The sequence below is a fragment of the Lonchura striata genome, chromosome 13 (assembly GCF_046129695.1).
Source record: "Lonchura striata isolate bLonStr1 chromosome 13, bLonStr1.mat, whole genome shotgun sequence".
Classification (NCBI taxonomy): Eukaryota; Metazoa; Chordata; class Aves; order Passeriformes; family Estrildidae; genus Lonchura; species Lonchura striata.
Genome location: NC_134615.1, coordinates 19093470 through 19106183, shown reverse-complemented (window position 1 = coordinate 19106183; position 12714 = coordinate 19093470). Strand labels below are relative to the sequence as shown.

At 38.6% G+C, this 12714-nt stretch overlaps 1 protein-coding gene across 1 annotated transcript in view; it reads right to left on the bottom strand.

Moving 5' to 3' along the window:
* BCO1 (beta-carotene oxygenase 1) overlaps window positions 1–12714 on the bottom strand; it is a 77672-nt gene that overhangs the window by 4830 nt on the left and 60128 nt on the right. The window contains exons 2-8 of the mRNA XM_021541219.3: window positions 9583–9734; window positions 6357–6485; window positions 4931–5060; window positions 3551–3698; window positions 2539–2686; window positions 1382–1602; window positions 302–559 (exon numbers count right to left, since the gene is read on the bottom strand). Coding sequence (XP_021396894.2) covers window positions 302–559; window positions 1382–1602; window positions 2539–2686; window positions 3551–3698; window positions 4931–5060; window positions 6357–6485; window positions 9583–9646 — 1098 coding nt within the window. The 5' untranslated portion in view covers window positions 9647–9734. The remainder of the gene's footprint in view (window positions 1–301; window positions 560–1381; window positions 1603–2538; window positions 2687–3550; window positions 3699–4930; window positions 5061–6356; window positions 6486–9582; window positions 9735–12714) is intronic.

The window sequence follows — 12714 nt, the reverse complement described above, 5'->3', positions numbered from 1 at the left end:
TGCTTCTGTTTGATGGCATTTAACTAATAATCTCATTTGGAAGAAAACAACAAGTTCTTCACAGCCTTGTTCTCCAGAGTGGATGGTGTCAGAACCAGGATCCAATCCACACAACCATGGCCAGCTGCCCAATGCCATTTCCCACAGGACATATAAAACCCAAACCTCCTGCACTCTTTGGGGATCACAGAATCAGAAATTTACACATAAGGGCTGGCAACTAATAATACACCCATTATTCACACTGATGTATTTTAAATTATCAATCAGAAAACAGATTAAAAAGTAAATTTCTTTCTACCTTGTCATACTGAAGAGGAACCACAAATCTTCTGCAGGTTGGTATGGAGGTAAGTTTGGCATTCTTTTCAAAGTCTCTATTCAGGTTTTTTAAATAAAACATGTCATATAAGCTATTGTCTGTGTAGGCAATAATATCAAAAACAATGTGGCCATCCTCTTCATAAGCATTTACATGATGAAAAAACACCAGAGCATCAGTGTAAAACTTGGTGGGCACTTCTTTTTTAGTCCTCCTGTCTATAAAGTGAAACCAAGTCTGAAAGAGAGAAAAAATTGTTTAAAGCCATTCAGAATCAGCAAATAGTTATTTAGAAAACTGTTTTCAAATGGTAACCACCAACATTCTAATCACTGTGTATGAGTACTGAAGAATATTAAGATATCAGGGATTGCTGCTAGTGGACAAGGGGTTCCAACCTGAAGGGAACACAGCAGTAAAATGAGTGTGGAACAGCTTTAAGCTCATTTTACTGTGGCAAATTACTATTTGGGCTAGGCTGAGGATTGAAGTTTTCCAGAAAAACCTGGAAAGTCCCCTGCTCTCTTTTTAAGTTAAATTAATCTGCCTTGGTTGAGAGTTCTTGTGGTGGTGGTGGTGCCCTGTACCTCAGCAAGTCCCATGTGTTGATGCCAAGAGCATGTAGAAATAAGATACTCAGAAAACATATTTCCCCTCAGTTTCCAGTGAAATACTCTTGTTCAGTGCAGGCTTTTCCACCAGTGGGGCTCTCCAGCACATCCAATGCACATGGAGCAGATCTCACCCACCCCAGACCAGGACCAGGAGCAACTGGATCTGTCTCAGATGTTAGCACAAATTGGAATTTCTCTGCTAGCACACAATATTTCTAGGAGTGCCAATTAGCCTTTCACTCAAGAGCTTCAGTATCACATATTATTTCTGGATATGGGAGACAATATTCCAGACCATGCAGCCTCCAAAAAAAAAAAAAATGTGCAACATGAAAGTCAAGGTTTGAGGAAAAAAAAAAAAAAGTAGTGACTAGTAAAATGAATAAACCAGATGGAAGAGGTCACTGGCCTGCCTGATTCCATTGCTCAGCAGTAGGAAAAGTACCTTATCATCCTTATTAAAGGCCAGGCAGGAAGCCCAGGTGACACCTCGCATGTAAGCAGTTGCCATTTTGAGAATATCCAGTTTGAAGGGCTGCTCTATGAAGACAATGTAGTTCTCTGTGATTCCAAAGCTGTGGTAGTAGCTGGGGTGGAGCAGAGAGTGAGAAGGGATGGAGCAAACCACTTCCAGCTGCTTGAAACAAGATTTCTTCTTTCCTTGTTCTGAAGATTAATGATAAAAATTAAAATTCTATCTCTACTTAATTCTATTCTAAACTTGTGCTAGGATTTCTCCCAGGCAGGGAAGAACTGGTTCCTCTCAGTTGTATTTGCATTTTCCTGTTAAGAAAGTGTTTGTTTACTCCTGTAAAATTAACTTTGCATGCAGGAAGCAATGCAGTGAAGTCACACTGCTGGATCCATTCCTGCACAGCCCCCTTGTCCTGGGATTTGATTCTACTGACTACTGTCTTCAGAAACTCCAGCATGGAGGAGAAATATGTTTAATTAAATCAGCAGCTTTAAAAAGGGGTTCAAATGTCCCTGTGTTTTTTAACTTCTAAGGAGATGTTCCCAAATTTGAGGCCCAGCTAGAAATTGCAAACTGCCTTTTCATCTGTGGAAGGCCTCTTGATTGTTCAAGAAGGGACAGGCAACACAATAGCAGCTGATTTTCAACAACACACACCGAAGAAAGATCTTGAAGGAAAAAGAGCAAGGGATTTGCTCTGTGAACAACAGACAGCATTTCAGCAAGGGCCAGTATTGGCCAGGTTAGACAGGAATTAACTCCATATTAGGTTTTATTTGGTATCATGCTTCCACTATTATCATAGTATCAGCATTTGAAGAGAATTTTCATTTACAAAGAAATAAAAATGTACAACTTCAAATTATGTGCACTGCCCTATAGAGAAAGTTGTTTTAGAATCTCCATCTAAAAGTAAAGTTCTTCCTACTGAAACACCCTGTTTACACAGTACTTTGTAACAGCACATGCCCAGACAAGCTAAGCAGTTAATATAAAGTTCACAATAAGCTGAAATTAAGAAAATGAACACCATTGGTTGCTAGAACAGCCATATCACCACCCTTGCCCTTTAAGAAAAGAAATTGCAAACAAGTTTCTAGAAAATACTAATAACAGATATATCTTACCTGGTACAGAGGAAGGAATCTTAAATAGAAGGTATTTTGTCTTCCCTTTATCAACTATTGAAGTGCCCATGTTGAGAACATTTCCAGCACTGTCATAGTGTGGGTGAGAAGTTGCCAGATTTACAGATACATATTTGCTGTAGTCAACCTAGAAAATGATACAACAAGAGATCTGAGAGATGCGTAAGAGAATGAAAATTGATCTCAGCTAACCCACAAAAACAGCAGATTTTTAGCCCTGGCAGCCCTATATTGGCACTCCATTTACAAATGGCTTTGAAATTTAAATAATGGAACCAAAATACTTGTTTAGGTAGTCAAATGATCTCCTTATTCAAGGCTAAATCAAGTTACAGAATCTGAATTAGAGCCACCTCTCCCTTGAAGCCACATAACATCAGGGAGGATTAGCTAAGCAAGTTATTCTGCAAATGCCCATTTCACCCTGAAAGCACTTTATTTAACAGAGCTGTCTGGCAATCTGCTGGAGCTAAAAGATTTCTATTTTATCTGTTTGGAAATCTGATCAAAGTGTGGGCTAGAAAAAAAATTAATTGTAAAAATTAATTTCAATATCTCAAGTTCTCATTTTAACAATTAAATAAAATCTTACATAAGGTCCTTGAAAAGTAGTCACATAACTGGCCTACTGATTTTTTAATTACGTAAATAATTTTATAACTACAGATACATAATAATGGCAATCACCCAAAATAATCATGTAACTGTGCTATTATTCTTGCCACCTTCCTAGATTATGTACATGTGAAATTGCTTAAAGCCCAGCTTTTCCCAAACTAAAGATTTACATTTTAACTCAGGAGTTCTTTCTTAAAAGATATCCTTTATCTTTTGGTATCTTCACAATTTCACTTAACCACAGTTTCAAAAGTAAGGAAACAGTAGAAGAAGAGTATTTTGTGTCCTGAACATGTTAAAGCATCCTTATGAGTCAGCCTGAAATTTATTTATCAGCAGACAAAGAACCAGAATGGCAGATGGTGGTTTGTACCTTCTCCAATGTCTCCAGAGTCTGTGGATTAATTTTCCTGATGAAGTTAGTCTCACCAGTAGCATAAAAATCATCCCCAGCTTTCATAATGTTGATCAGACAGTTGTCTGTGAACTCAGGAATGGTGTGAGACAAATAGGAGAATGCCCTGTCCAGAGGGAAATTTCATTAGAGCCACAGAAGCCAGAGCTGCCTTTCCCCCACGTGGGGCACAAGTGACCCTGCAGTGCCACCAACCTGGGGCTGCCTCTCCCTGCTGTGCCCACTCCTGGCAGCTCCCTGGAAAGGGTGGGAAAGCAGAGGAGATGGACTTCTCCAATGCCCATGGCCTGGGTGAGGGTTAAGGACATGCAAGTAACTGGTTTTGACACACAAATGGGCATCCAGGTCCATTCCCCCTGCCAGCTCTAGACATGCACCTGTTTATCAAGATGGGTTAATTACACCCTCTCCTCTGCCTGTCTTGGGAAAATTTGGCCTACCAGTTCCTACTTAAAAGCTGAGAGGTTTTTTTAGCTTCATCAAATAGATGGATTCATATACTCCCCAATTGAATATTTTTATTACCAGTGTTATTCCATATCATAATTATGACTTCAAAGAAGATGAAACATCACATAGGCTTGACAGTTTTCTTTATCAGTGTATGATTTCATCACAGTCACTAGAAGCCAAGACAAAGTTGCTATAACCCTTTTGAACTTAAAATGCTAGAGTTACTCTATTGCTATTGGAAGAGGGAAGAAAATCTCACATCAAGGGAACAACTTACAACATACCAGCTATTTTGCAATAACTGTCTGTGTATGTGTTCTTATCAAATACCAGGTTCAAGGTCACCAGAGGAAGTTTAGTGGCAAGAAAGAGAGAAGGGCGACCTATTTGCAATTATTAGTGAATCCTTACAGCCAATTTTACAAGACCAAGGATAACATGATGGCCTGCACCTCACCTTTCTGTTAAACCATCTTTAATCAAAATGTTTTTCTAATTTTTTGTAGCTATTGATGCTTCTGTATTTTTTTGTTGAATAGGCTTTGTATTAATACCTTTGCCATCTCTAAATGTTTTCCTTTCTTGCTGCTTCTCCCCTTACACAGCATCAAAATGTTTCACTAAGTGGAGAAAATGTTTGTTTTCTATATAATCTACTTGTGTTACTGAATAAAGCAGCAAATATTGGTGATAAAATGAATTTAAGATACTTGCCTTAGACTAACCTATGGGCAGTTCATATCTCTTGGCCTTTTCAATATTTAGCAATTGTAAATTTACAAATCAACATTGTATTTGTACATATGTGTCAAAGGTAAACAGAAAGACATCTGTGCTGAAGAGAGAAGTAGATAGAAGAATCTTCTTGGGAAAAGCATTGCTTACTTAGCAAATATGTTTTTGCATGGATCTGGATAAGCCATAGTCCCAAATTCAGACACCACGATTCTGTTTGCTTCTATGTTACAGTTGTATGTGTCACTTCGGAGAAATTTACTTCTGTAGTAAACTTCACCTGAGGAAGAACAAACAAGTCTCAATCACATTTTATATTTAGTTCTTCAAAAAATTAGCACAGGTAGAGCCAGAGTTGCTCAAGCAGCCAACAATAGTTTGGAATGAAACCAACAATATCCCCAACTGCCTGTTTTAAAGGCTTTATGGCTGCTGAGACTGGTAACAGTTTGTCAAGATTTCCTGACTCCCACTACTAATACTTTTGAGGGGAAAGGAGGAATTTGGATAAACTGTTCCAGAAAATAAAACAATATGTGCAAAAATAATTAATTATACAATCCATTTACGGGTGGTGAAAAATCTCCTGTATTGGCAAACTTTAGTCATGGGAGTAATGGATTGCTTGAAGGAATCAACAGTTTAATGAATACTTGAACTAACTGAGCCCTGTTTGCTTTAGGTAAGTAAGATATAGTGGCAATTTAAAAAACACTGATTATTTCTTTATAGGTTATTTTGTTAAGGATGTAAAGCTGGATAGGATAGAGATCCTGCAATGGCATTAAATGCTTCCAATCACAGAAATGGGAACTAAAAAGTAAATACTAGGATTAGAGGATAACAGGAGTAAATCCCATTTTTTAAAATAGATACATATTTTTTTGCCACAAGAATCCAGATGTAAACCATCCTGTCTCATGCTGTGTGACAGCTGAATAGGTGAAAAATGTTTGAACTGAAAAAAAGGAAATTGAATTGTTCAGGGTAGATAGCTGCCTGTTTTATCTCCGTAAGGATGACAGGTAGGAGGAGAGACTGCAGGGTGTCAAATATACTGAGGTTTGACATGTGCAGTGACACAGTGGCCCAGTTTCTCTCCTGGCAGCTGTTAGAGCTGCAACCGAATCCCAAAAGGGGAGTGCTGGTCCTCCCTGAAACTGAGCTGTTCATCCACAGCAGAAGAGCCTCTGGGCACCACAGTCCCTGTGGCTGATCCACAGGAAAAAACACAGGTTTTCTTGGCCCGGGTGGAAGGTGAAGCTGCCCTGCAGTGACCTGCTCAGAGCTGGGTGTGCTGTGCTGGGGTGACAACAGCTCTCAACTTCAGCACTGCAGAAGGAAGGACAAGTAACATCTCCCTGCAAACAGCCCTGCAGACACTCCAGCTGCTGCTGTGGAGGGTGAGGTGTCAGGGAGTGTGTGGAGAGACTGCCCCCACATCATTTCCCCCCTCACACAGCACTCTGCAGACAAAACCCACAACACCCCAGCCCAACTCAGAACAGAATTAGCAGTGTAAGGCACCAAAGTGTGGGTTGTTGGGTTCCTTTCAATCCAGTGTGCAACAACTTACCATTTTTAAATGTAAAGCTGTGCAGCAGAGCCAGGCCATCAAACCAGTGGTTGTACTTGCTGTCCCCTATAGTGTGCATCCCTGGGCCATTTCGGAGCAGCATCCCTTGCAACCATGTGGGCAGCTGCCCTATAAACAAAAAGGGCATTACCCATTCATTTAAGCAAGGAGAATGTTCCAGGATAGTTTTCCTAAAGGCAGAGGCTTCAGGTAGTCAGACAGACTGCAGGTGTGTTGAGATTTGTAATACCATATAATTATATTGAAGTTTGGGTTAACTAAAATTTCCCCTACTCAAAAATGTGGCACTAATGACATTCTGCATGTCAGAATTGCTATCAGAGATTACTATAACAAAATGAGATTGCTGGAATTTAATTTGTTAATTATCAGGAAGTAAATAAAATTGGATCTTTCCTTCCTGCATTCATATTTTACACTGATACAATTAAACCCTTCTACTTGTGCCAGAAAAAGCTCAAGCTTATCAGAAATAAACATATTGTATAGGTTATATGATTTGCACTGGCTTTCAGCACATCAGTTTAGACTTCAGGCTAAATTAATTTCACTAAAATTTCATTAATTAGATTACACAGCATAATATAGTGTCATTTGGGAAGTGCTTTTGTGACACTAGTTATAATGTAGTGTTTTGTACACAAAATATAGGAATATTGTACTGAAAATGTATAAGTGCTGTTGAGACTTGCATCATAAATGTTCCTCATCAAATCCCTGTGAGAAATGCATCACCTATTACTTGAATCACAGAATAATAACAATTAAAGAATGTCAATAGATTTAAAGAGATTAAAAAAGGCATATCATATATTAAATAAAAAGCTTGACTTGCTTCTTCATGCATATGACTCTTGAGGGAACATTTAGTAGCTCTCCACACAATTCCTGCACTAGGTATTGCCTTTGCATAAAAAGCTCTTCAGAACTTATATTCTCCTTATCATTTAGTTTGGGATTCCACACTGATTATATTGACACACTTTCTTGTTAAAACCCCTTTACAACAATTAGAAATGTCCTCCTAGGCACCTTAAAAATTAACTCATTCTAAACCCTGCTTTGGGCAGGTCTGGTAGACCAGGTTGCTCAAAATCCCATCCAGCCTGGCCCTGAGCAATTCCAGAGATGGGGCAGCATCTTTAGGGCATAACTCTATTAGGGTTACAGTTCTGGATTACATGAGGTACATAAAAAATTGACACAATGGAAGAACTTTCATCATCATCATTATTGTTGCTGTTATTTTCTAGAAGAGCCTGGAAAACTTATCCTTACTTCCCTTTTTAACATAAGAAACTCCAAGGCAATAACTATAGTATATTTTTTTTTATGATAGTTTTGCTGGGAAAGAAAAGAAAGGGAAAATTATCTTTTTAAAGCACTGTGGACTTAATTTAACTTCTGAAATTTCTGGTGCAATTCCACATAATTTCAGTGTGAAAAACAAGGAGCAAAAGGTCAACTAGTGAGGTTTTCAAATAATTCATCTTAGATGGAATTAAGCATTCCTGTAAATCACACTGGGTACCAAATCAACATCCAAAACTGCTTATGCAGCTTTAAAAATGTGGACTTTATTCTTTTCTGTAATGGATGATGACACATTAGTGACACAGTGAAATCCCCAAATATTTGAACATTTATTAACTATGGTAACAATAGAATCTCAGAAAATCATATGGCTGTAGGAGAGAATGGGTTAAATTGCAGCTGATGTCAGAAGTGTGATAGATATTTACAGTGCACAGCTTGAGTAACAAGGAGACAAAATACTAGCAGAGCTCAGGACTACCAAAATATTTGAAGAGGTCGTGGTTCTCTTTTATTTCCTTTAGCAAAGAAGGAATGTATTGCATGTATAACTTGACCTTCTTCAGAAGGTACGCAGTCTTTGTTCAAATAAACTATTGCATAATAGAGATCAGGTTTGATAAGTTGCTTATTTGCAAATAACTTCAAATGTTTTGATAATAAGTTGTTATCTTGAGGAAAAAAATAAATCCATAAAAGCATAAAATAAATAAAAGGCATTAAAACAAAGCACTTTGTCTGATTTGGCACAAAGTCTTTTTCAATTCAGTCATGACAATGAACAGCAACAGAGCCCTGCAAATGTTAAGTTTTGTACTTGGGAATGGCAGATTCCTAGCATTTCTTGGACTACATATCACAAGCAACACAGCCAAGATTTACTAAGATTTACAGCAACAAACCTCTCCTGTAGCTGTATGAAAAAGTCTTCTGTAAAGTAAAAGAAATCAAGAAATATAAAGTGTTGGTCGAGTATTGTAAAATGCAGGCAAACCCAGTAGGAAAAAATTATGATGTCTGACTCCAGTTCAGAAGGCTGAATGATTTCTTTAATATAACTATGCTATAATACATTAATATATTATTTTAAAAAGATACTAAAACTACATAGCTACTTTTTTCTAACTACTATATCTAACTCACAACTCGTGACACTCTCGTGAGAGTCAAGACACAGGTGGATCTGATTTGCCATCAGGCTCAAACAATCCTCACCAGACTCCAACCAAGCAATGACCCCAGGTAAAAAAATTCTCCAAACACATTCCACATGCGTAAAACGAGCAGAAATAGAAAATGTTTTCTCATTCTTTCCTCTGTGCTCCTCTATGAAAAAATCCTGAAAGAAAGAAGAATATCCCTGCGACAGGTCGAGTGTCATCCCTAGCCTAGAGAGCCATTTTAAACTGCGTCGCCGAAGGATACCTCCGCAGTTTCTCCTCTTTTTAACGCTAGCCTGTGGCATCCTGTGCTGCTGCTTTGCCACTTAGGAGTGCCACCGGAGAAGAGCCCCGATTTTAGAGCCCCGATTTTAGAGCCCCGATTTTAGAGCCGTCCCCCGGAGCTCCGGAGAGCCGAGGGCAGGGGAGGGCTGCGGGGAGAAAGCGAAAGTGGGAGCAGAGCCTTGGCGGAGGGGCGTCCGAGCTGGAATCCCTCATCACCAGCTTCAACGAGCCCTGTTAAAGAGACTTTCGAAAAGTACACAGAGATGCTCACGGAGCGAGAAAAATCCCCCAGTAGCGTCACAAATATTATCTGAGATCAGTCCTTTAAACAAAATTCCCTTACGCCTCTTTCAGTTTCCCTCGCGGGTGAAGAAGAGTCGCAGTTTTTACGGATCGGAAAACACCAAAAGAGAGGCTGGTTTTACAACAGATTTTCCTTCACTTACCCTGCACCTCAGCTTTTATGGGCTCTGGGTGCTCTTCCTTATTCCTGCCATAGAGCGTGTCCATCTCGGAGGGAATCCCCCGTGCCCGCGCTCCGCCCGGCCGCTCCTGCCGGCGCCGCTGTCCCCCAGCCTGGGCTAAGGGCGGCTCTTTCCTGTTACATATAAAGAAAAGGTCAAAGTGCAGCCCGAGCTGCTGGCTTATAGATTGACTATTTATAATAGCTGATCTTTAATCCCCAGAACATACGCTCTAATTCTTGCACATTCGTATTAAAATTAACTCTTCCTGTAGCTCGAAGGGGATGTAAGAAACACGTTAACTCTATTTGCTCCTTAGGAGTCTGGCAGAGGGAGGCAGGCACACCCAGCTGGGGTGGCTGAGACATCACCTGCAGCTTTCCAGGTAAATGTTAGACATTGCTAAGGATGCTTGTCCCATTGTCTGGTAGGAAGAGGAAAAGAAAGAGGAAAAGAAAAGAAATCTCTGCTCACTGCTCTGGATTTGGCACTTTGGGAATGGCAAACACTTCAGAGCAAGGGATCATCCTTTTCATTCTTTGATTTTAAACGGAGCTGTTCTGTAAATTAGCAAATTATCACCATGGAACAGTCATGTGGTCTATTTCTTTATGTACAAGCTGTTCCAGAGTCAACTGAGTGGCACATCTTTGAATTAAATATCTTCTCACTCTACCATATTCTCCCATATGTGACCCAAATCCACCTATGAAAGTATGGCAGGATTCCATAAAACTAAGGCAGAGTTTTAACTTCATGCTTTTGTTTCTAGATAAGGTACTTAACTAAGTTCAATGTTGTTAATTTAAAAATCCTCTGGAAAGAGAATTATTTCAATATAAAGCATGTGATTGCAGAGTAAATCTTAGGCTCCATTGACCATGAAGGATAAAGAAAGTATTTGCACAATTATATATTATGCAATTTCATATGGGGTTACCCTAAAATCCGATTTTTTTCAGCTGAATCACCATTGTTCCCGAAATGTTTAACATCACTTCTTAAGACTGACTGATTTCTTAGAACTAAAACAGTTACTTTATTCAAAATACAATATGTTCTACAGACTCTTCTGACACATTTATTATACATCATTCCTCTTCTCCAAACCTCCTGTCTGTTTGATGGCTGATCTTCACTCCGAGAGATCATCACAACAGTGTGCCTTGGGCTCTTTTTAGAAAGCACTGACAGAAGCAGATGATAACAAAATAAAAAGCCAGATTAGAAGAGAAAATATAAGGTCTTTGTTTGAATTAGTAATGCTAATGAACAGCAGGATTGAGCCAGAAGGCTGCAGGAGAGGAAGAGGATCAAAATCCACAAATATATGGAGATACAAACACAGAGACCTGCATGTCCACCATACATATGCCCGTGGGTATTTGCATGTGTGTGTGCATTGAGATGTTGATTCACTTTTTACACAAAGCCAAGTAAGGGATTTTTCAGCAATGTTAGGGACTGAAAAGGATCTGGCAATAAACCAAAGCTGCTCTCAAGTCTACTCTCACTAAGCCATGGGGACTTTTTCTCTCTCCACAATGTTGTTTTGCTTTAATATATTTGTTTCAGTGCATCCTCATCCATTTATGTCTGCACTCTTAATGCTGCAGTTTTAATTATCTGACCTGTGAGATGTCTAATCTGTAGTGTTATTAAGATTTCCATGGAGCAAACAAGCAATAAAAAGATTAATTCAAACCTCTTTTGCCTCCTCTAGACCAAGTGTTCATGTAGGTTAAGGTTCAGCCATGATGAGATAATTGGAAATCTTGTTAAAAGTTGTCTGAATGGAAGAACAAGGAGCTGCAGATATCCAGCAGCTTCTGAAATCAACCTAAATGTGTTTGGTAGCTAATTTTAGGTGTCTGTGACTGAAATTTTTGTCTTATATGTTGTACAATTTAAATAAAGAAGCTTTATGAAGTTAGTTTTTCCTGCTTGTCAGTAAAAAAATACTTCATTTACCGGTAAAATATTTTTTTGTTGTTTTCATCGCACTTATGACAAATAAGCAGTTCAGTATAGTGTGGAGATTAATTTTCTTGCCAACCGTGTGATTTCCCCTCTTTTTACATTGAAATGGCAAAATATCAAAGCATTGATTTACAATTATAGTGTTTAATTATAAGCAGTAGAGGATGTGGATTAGGTGATTTTTCTAATTTTATCATTTCACAATGTTTCTTCTTGTTGCAAAACCCTTCAAATATAAATTTTCTCCCAAAAAATTCTCACATTTCTCTGCAGAGTTTCCTGTGTTCACCCCTCATGACAACATTTGTGCAGTCACCAGCTCCCCACCACATGCAGATTTGCTTCACTACATTTCTCTCTGCTCCAAACAACTGCAGTGAAGGTCACAAGCTGTTTCCTCTTGGGCCCTTTCTCATTTTCACTTCCCTCCAGTCTCTGCATGCCCTGAGCTTCTCTCCCAGCCTTTAAAATGGCCATGAAGACATTTTTGGAGGCTGGAGGCTGCATTTTGGGTGTGATCTCTGTGGTTAATCTAAACACAGCTTTCCAAGGCAGCAGAGCTTGTTAACTGCATTTCTAGGACAATAATAATGTCACTGACGTGTGCCTACCTTTGTACTTCTGGTTGACTTAGCAAGGAGCAAGTTATTGTCTAATAAATCACAGAGAAACCAATAAAATTCCTTATCTTCATTGTACTTAATTTATTTTAATCTCAGTCTTTTGCTTATAGAAATTGAGTTCTAATTAAAGCCCATTAACAAAGATCAAATTGACTTGACATATATGACTTTAAGCTGTGCTAAGAACTTTCAGCTATCAACAGTTATCTATTACTAACAAATAAAACTCCAATAGCAAAACTGATATGAACTTAGAAGTTGTTTTTGCTGAAATCAACTTATTGCTATCTCACTTTCTAGAAACACAAGTTCTTATCTTTGTTAAATGCTCTTTTATTGGCATGATGTCATTTCACAAAATTGCCACCAGACTATTTAGAAACAGGTCTCTTGCACTGTCCAGATATAATTGCAAATATAAATTACTAATGTAGTTTGTTCAAATTTAAATAACAATAGTTTCCCTATATTATTCTGACCAGGTATTATTTGGGTCAAAACTGTTTTATCA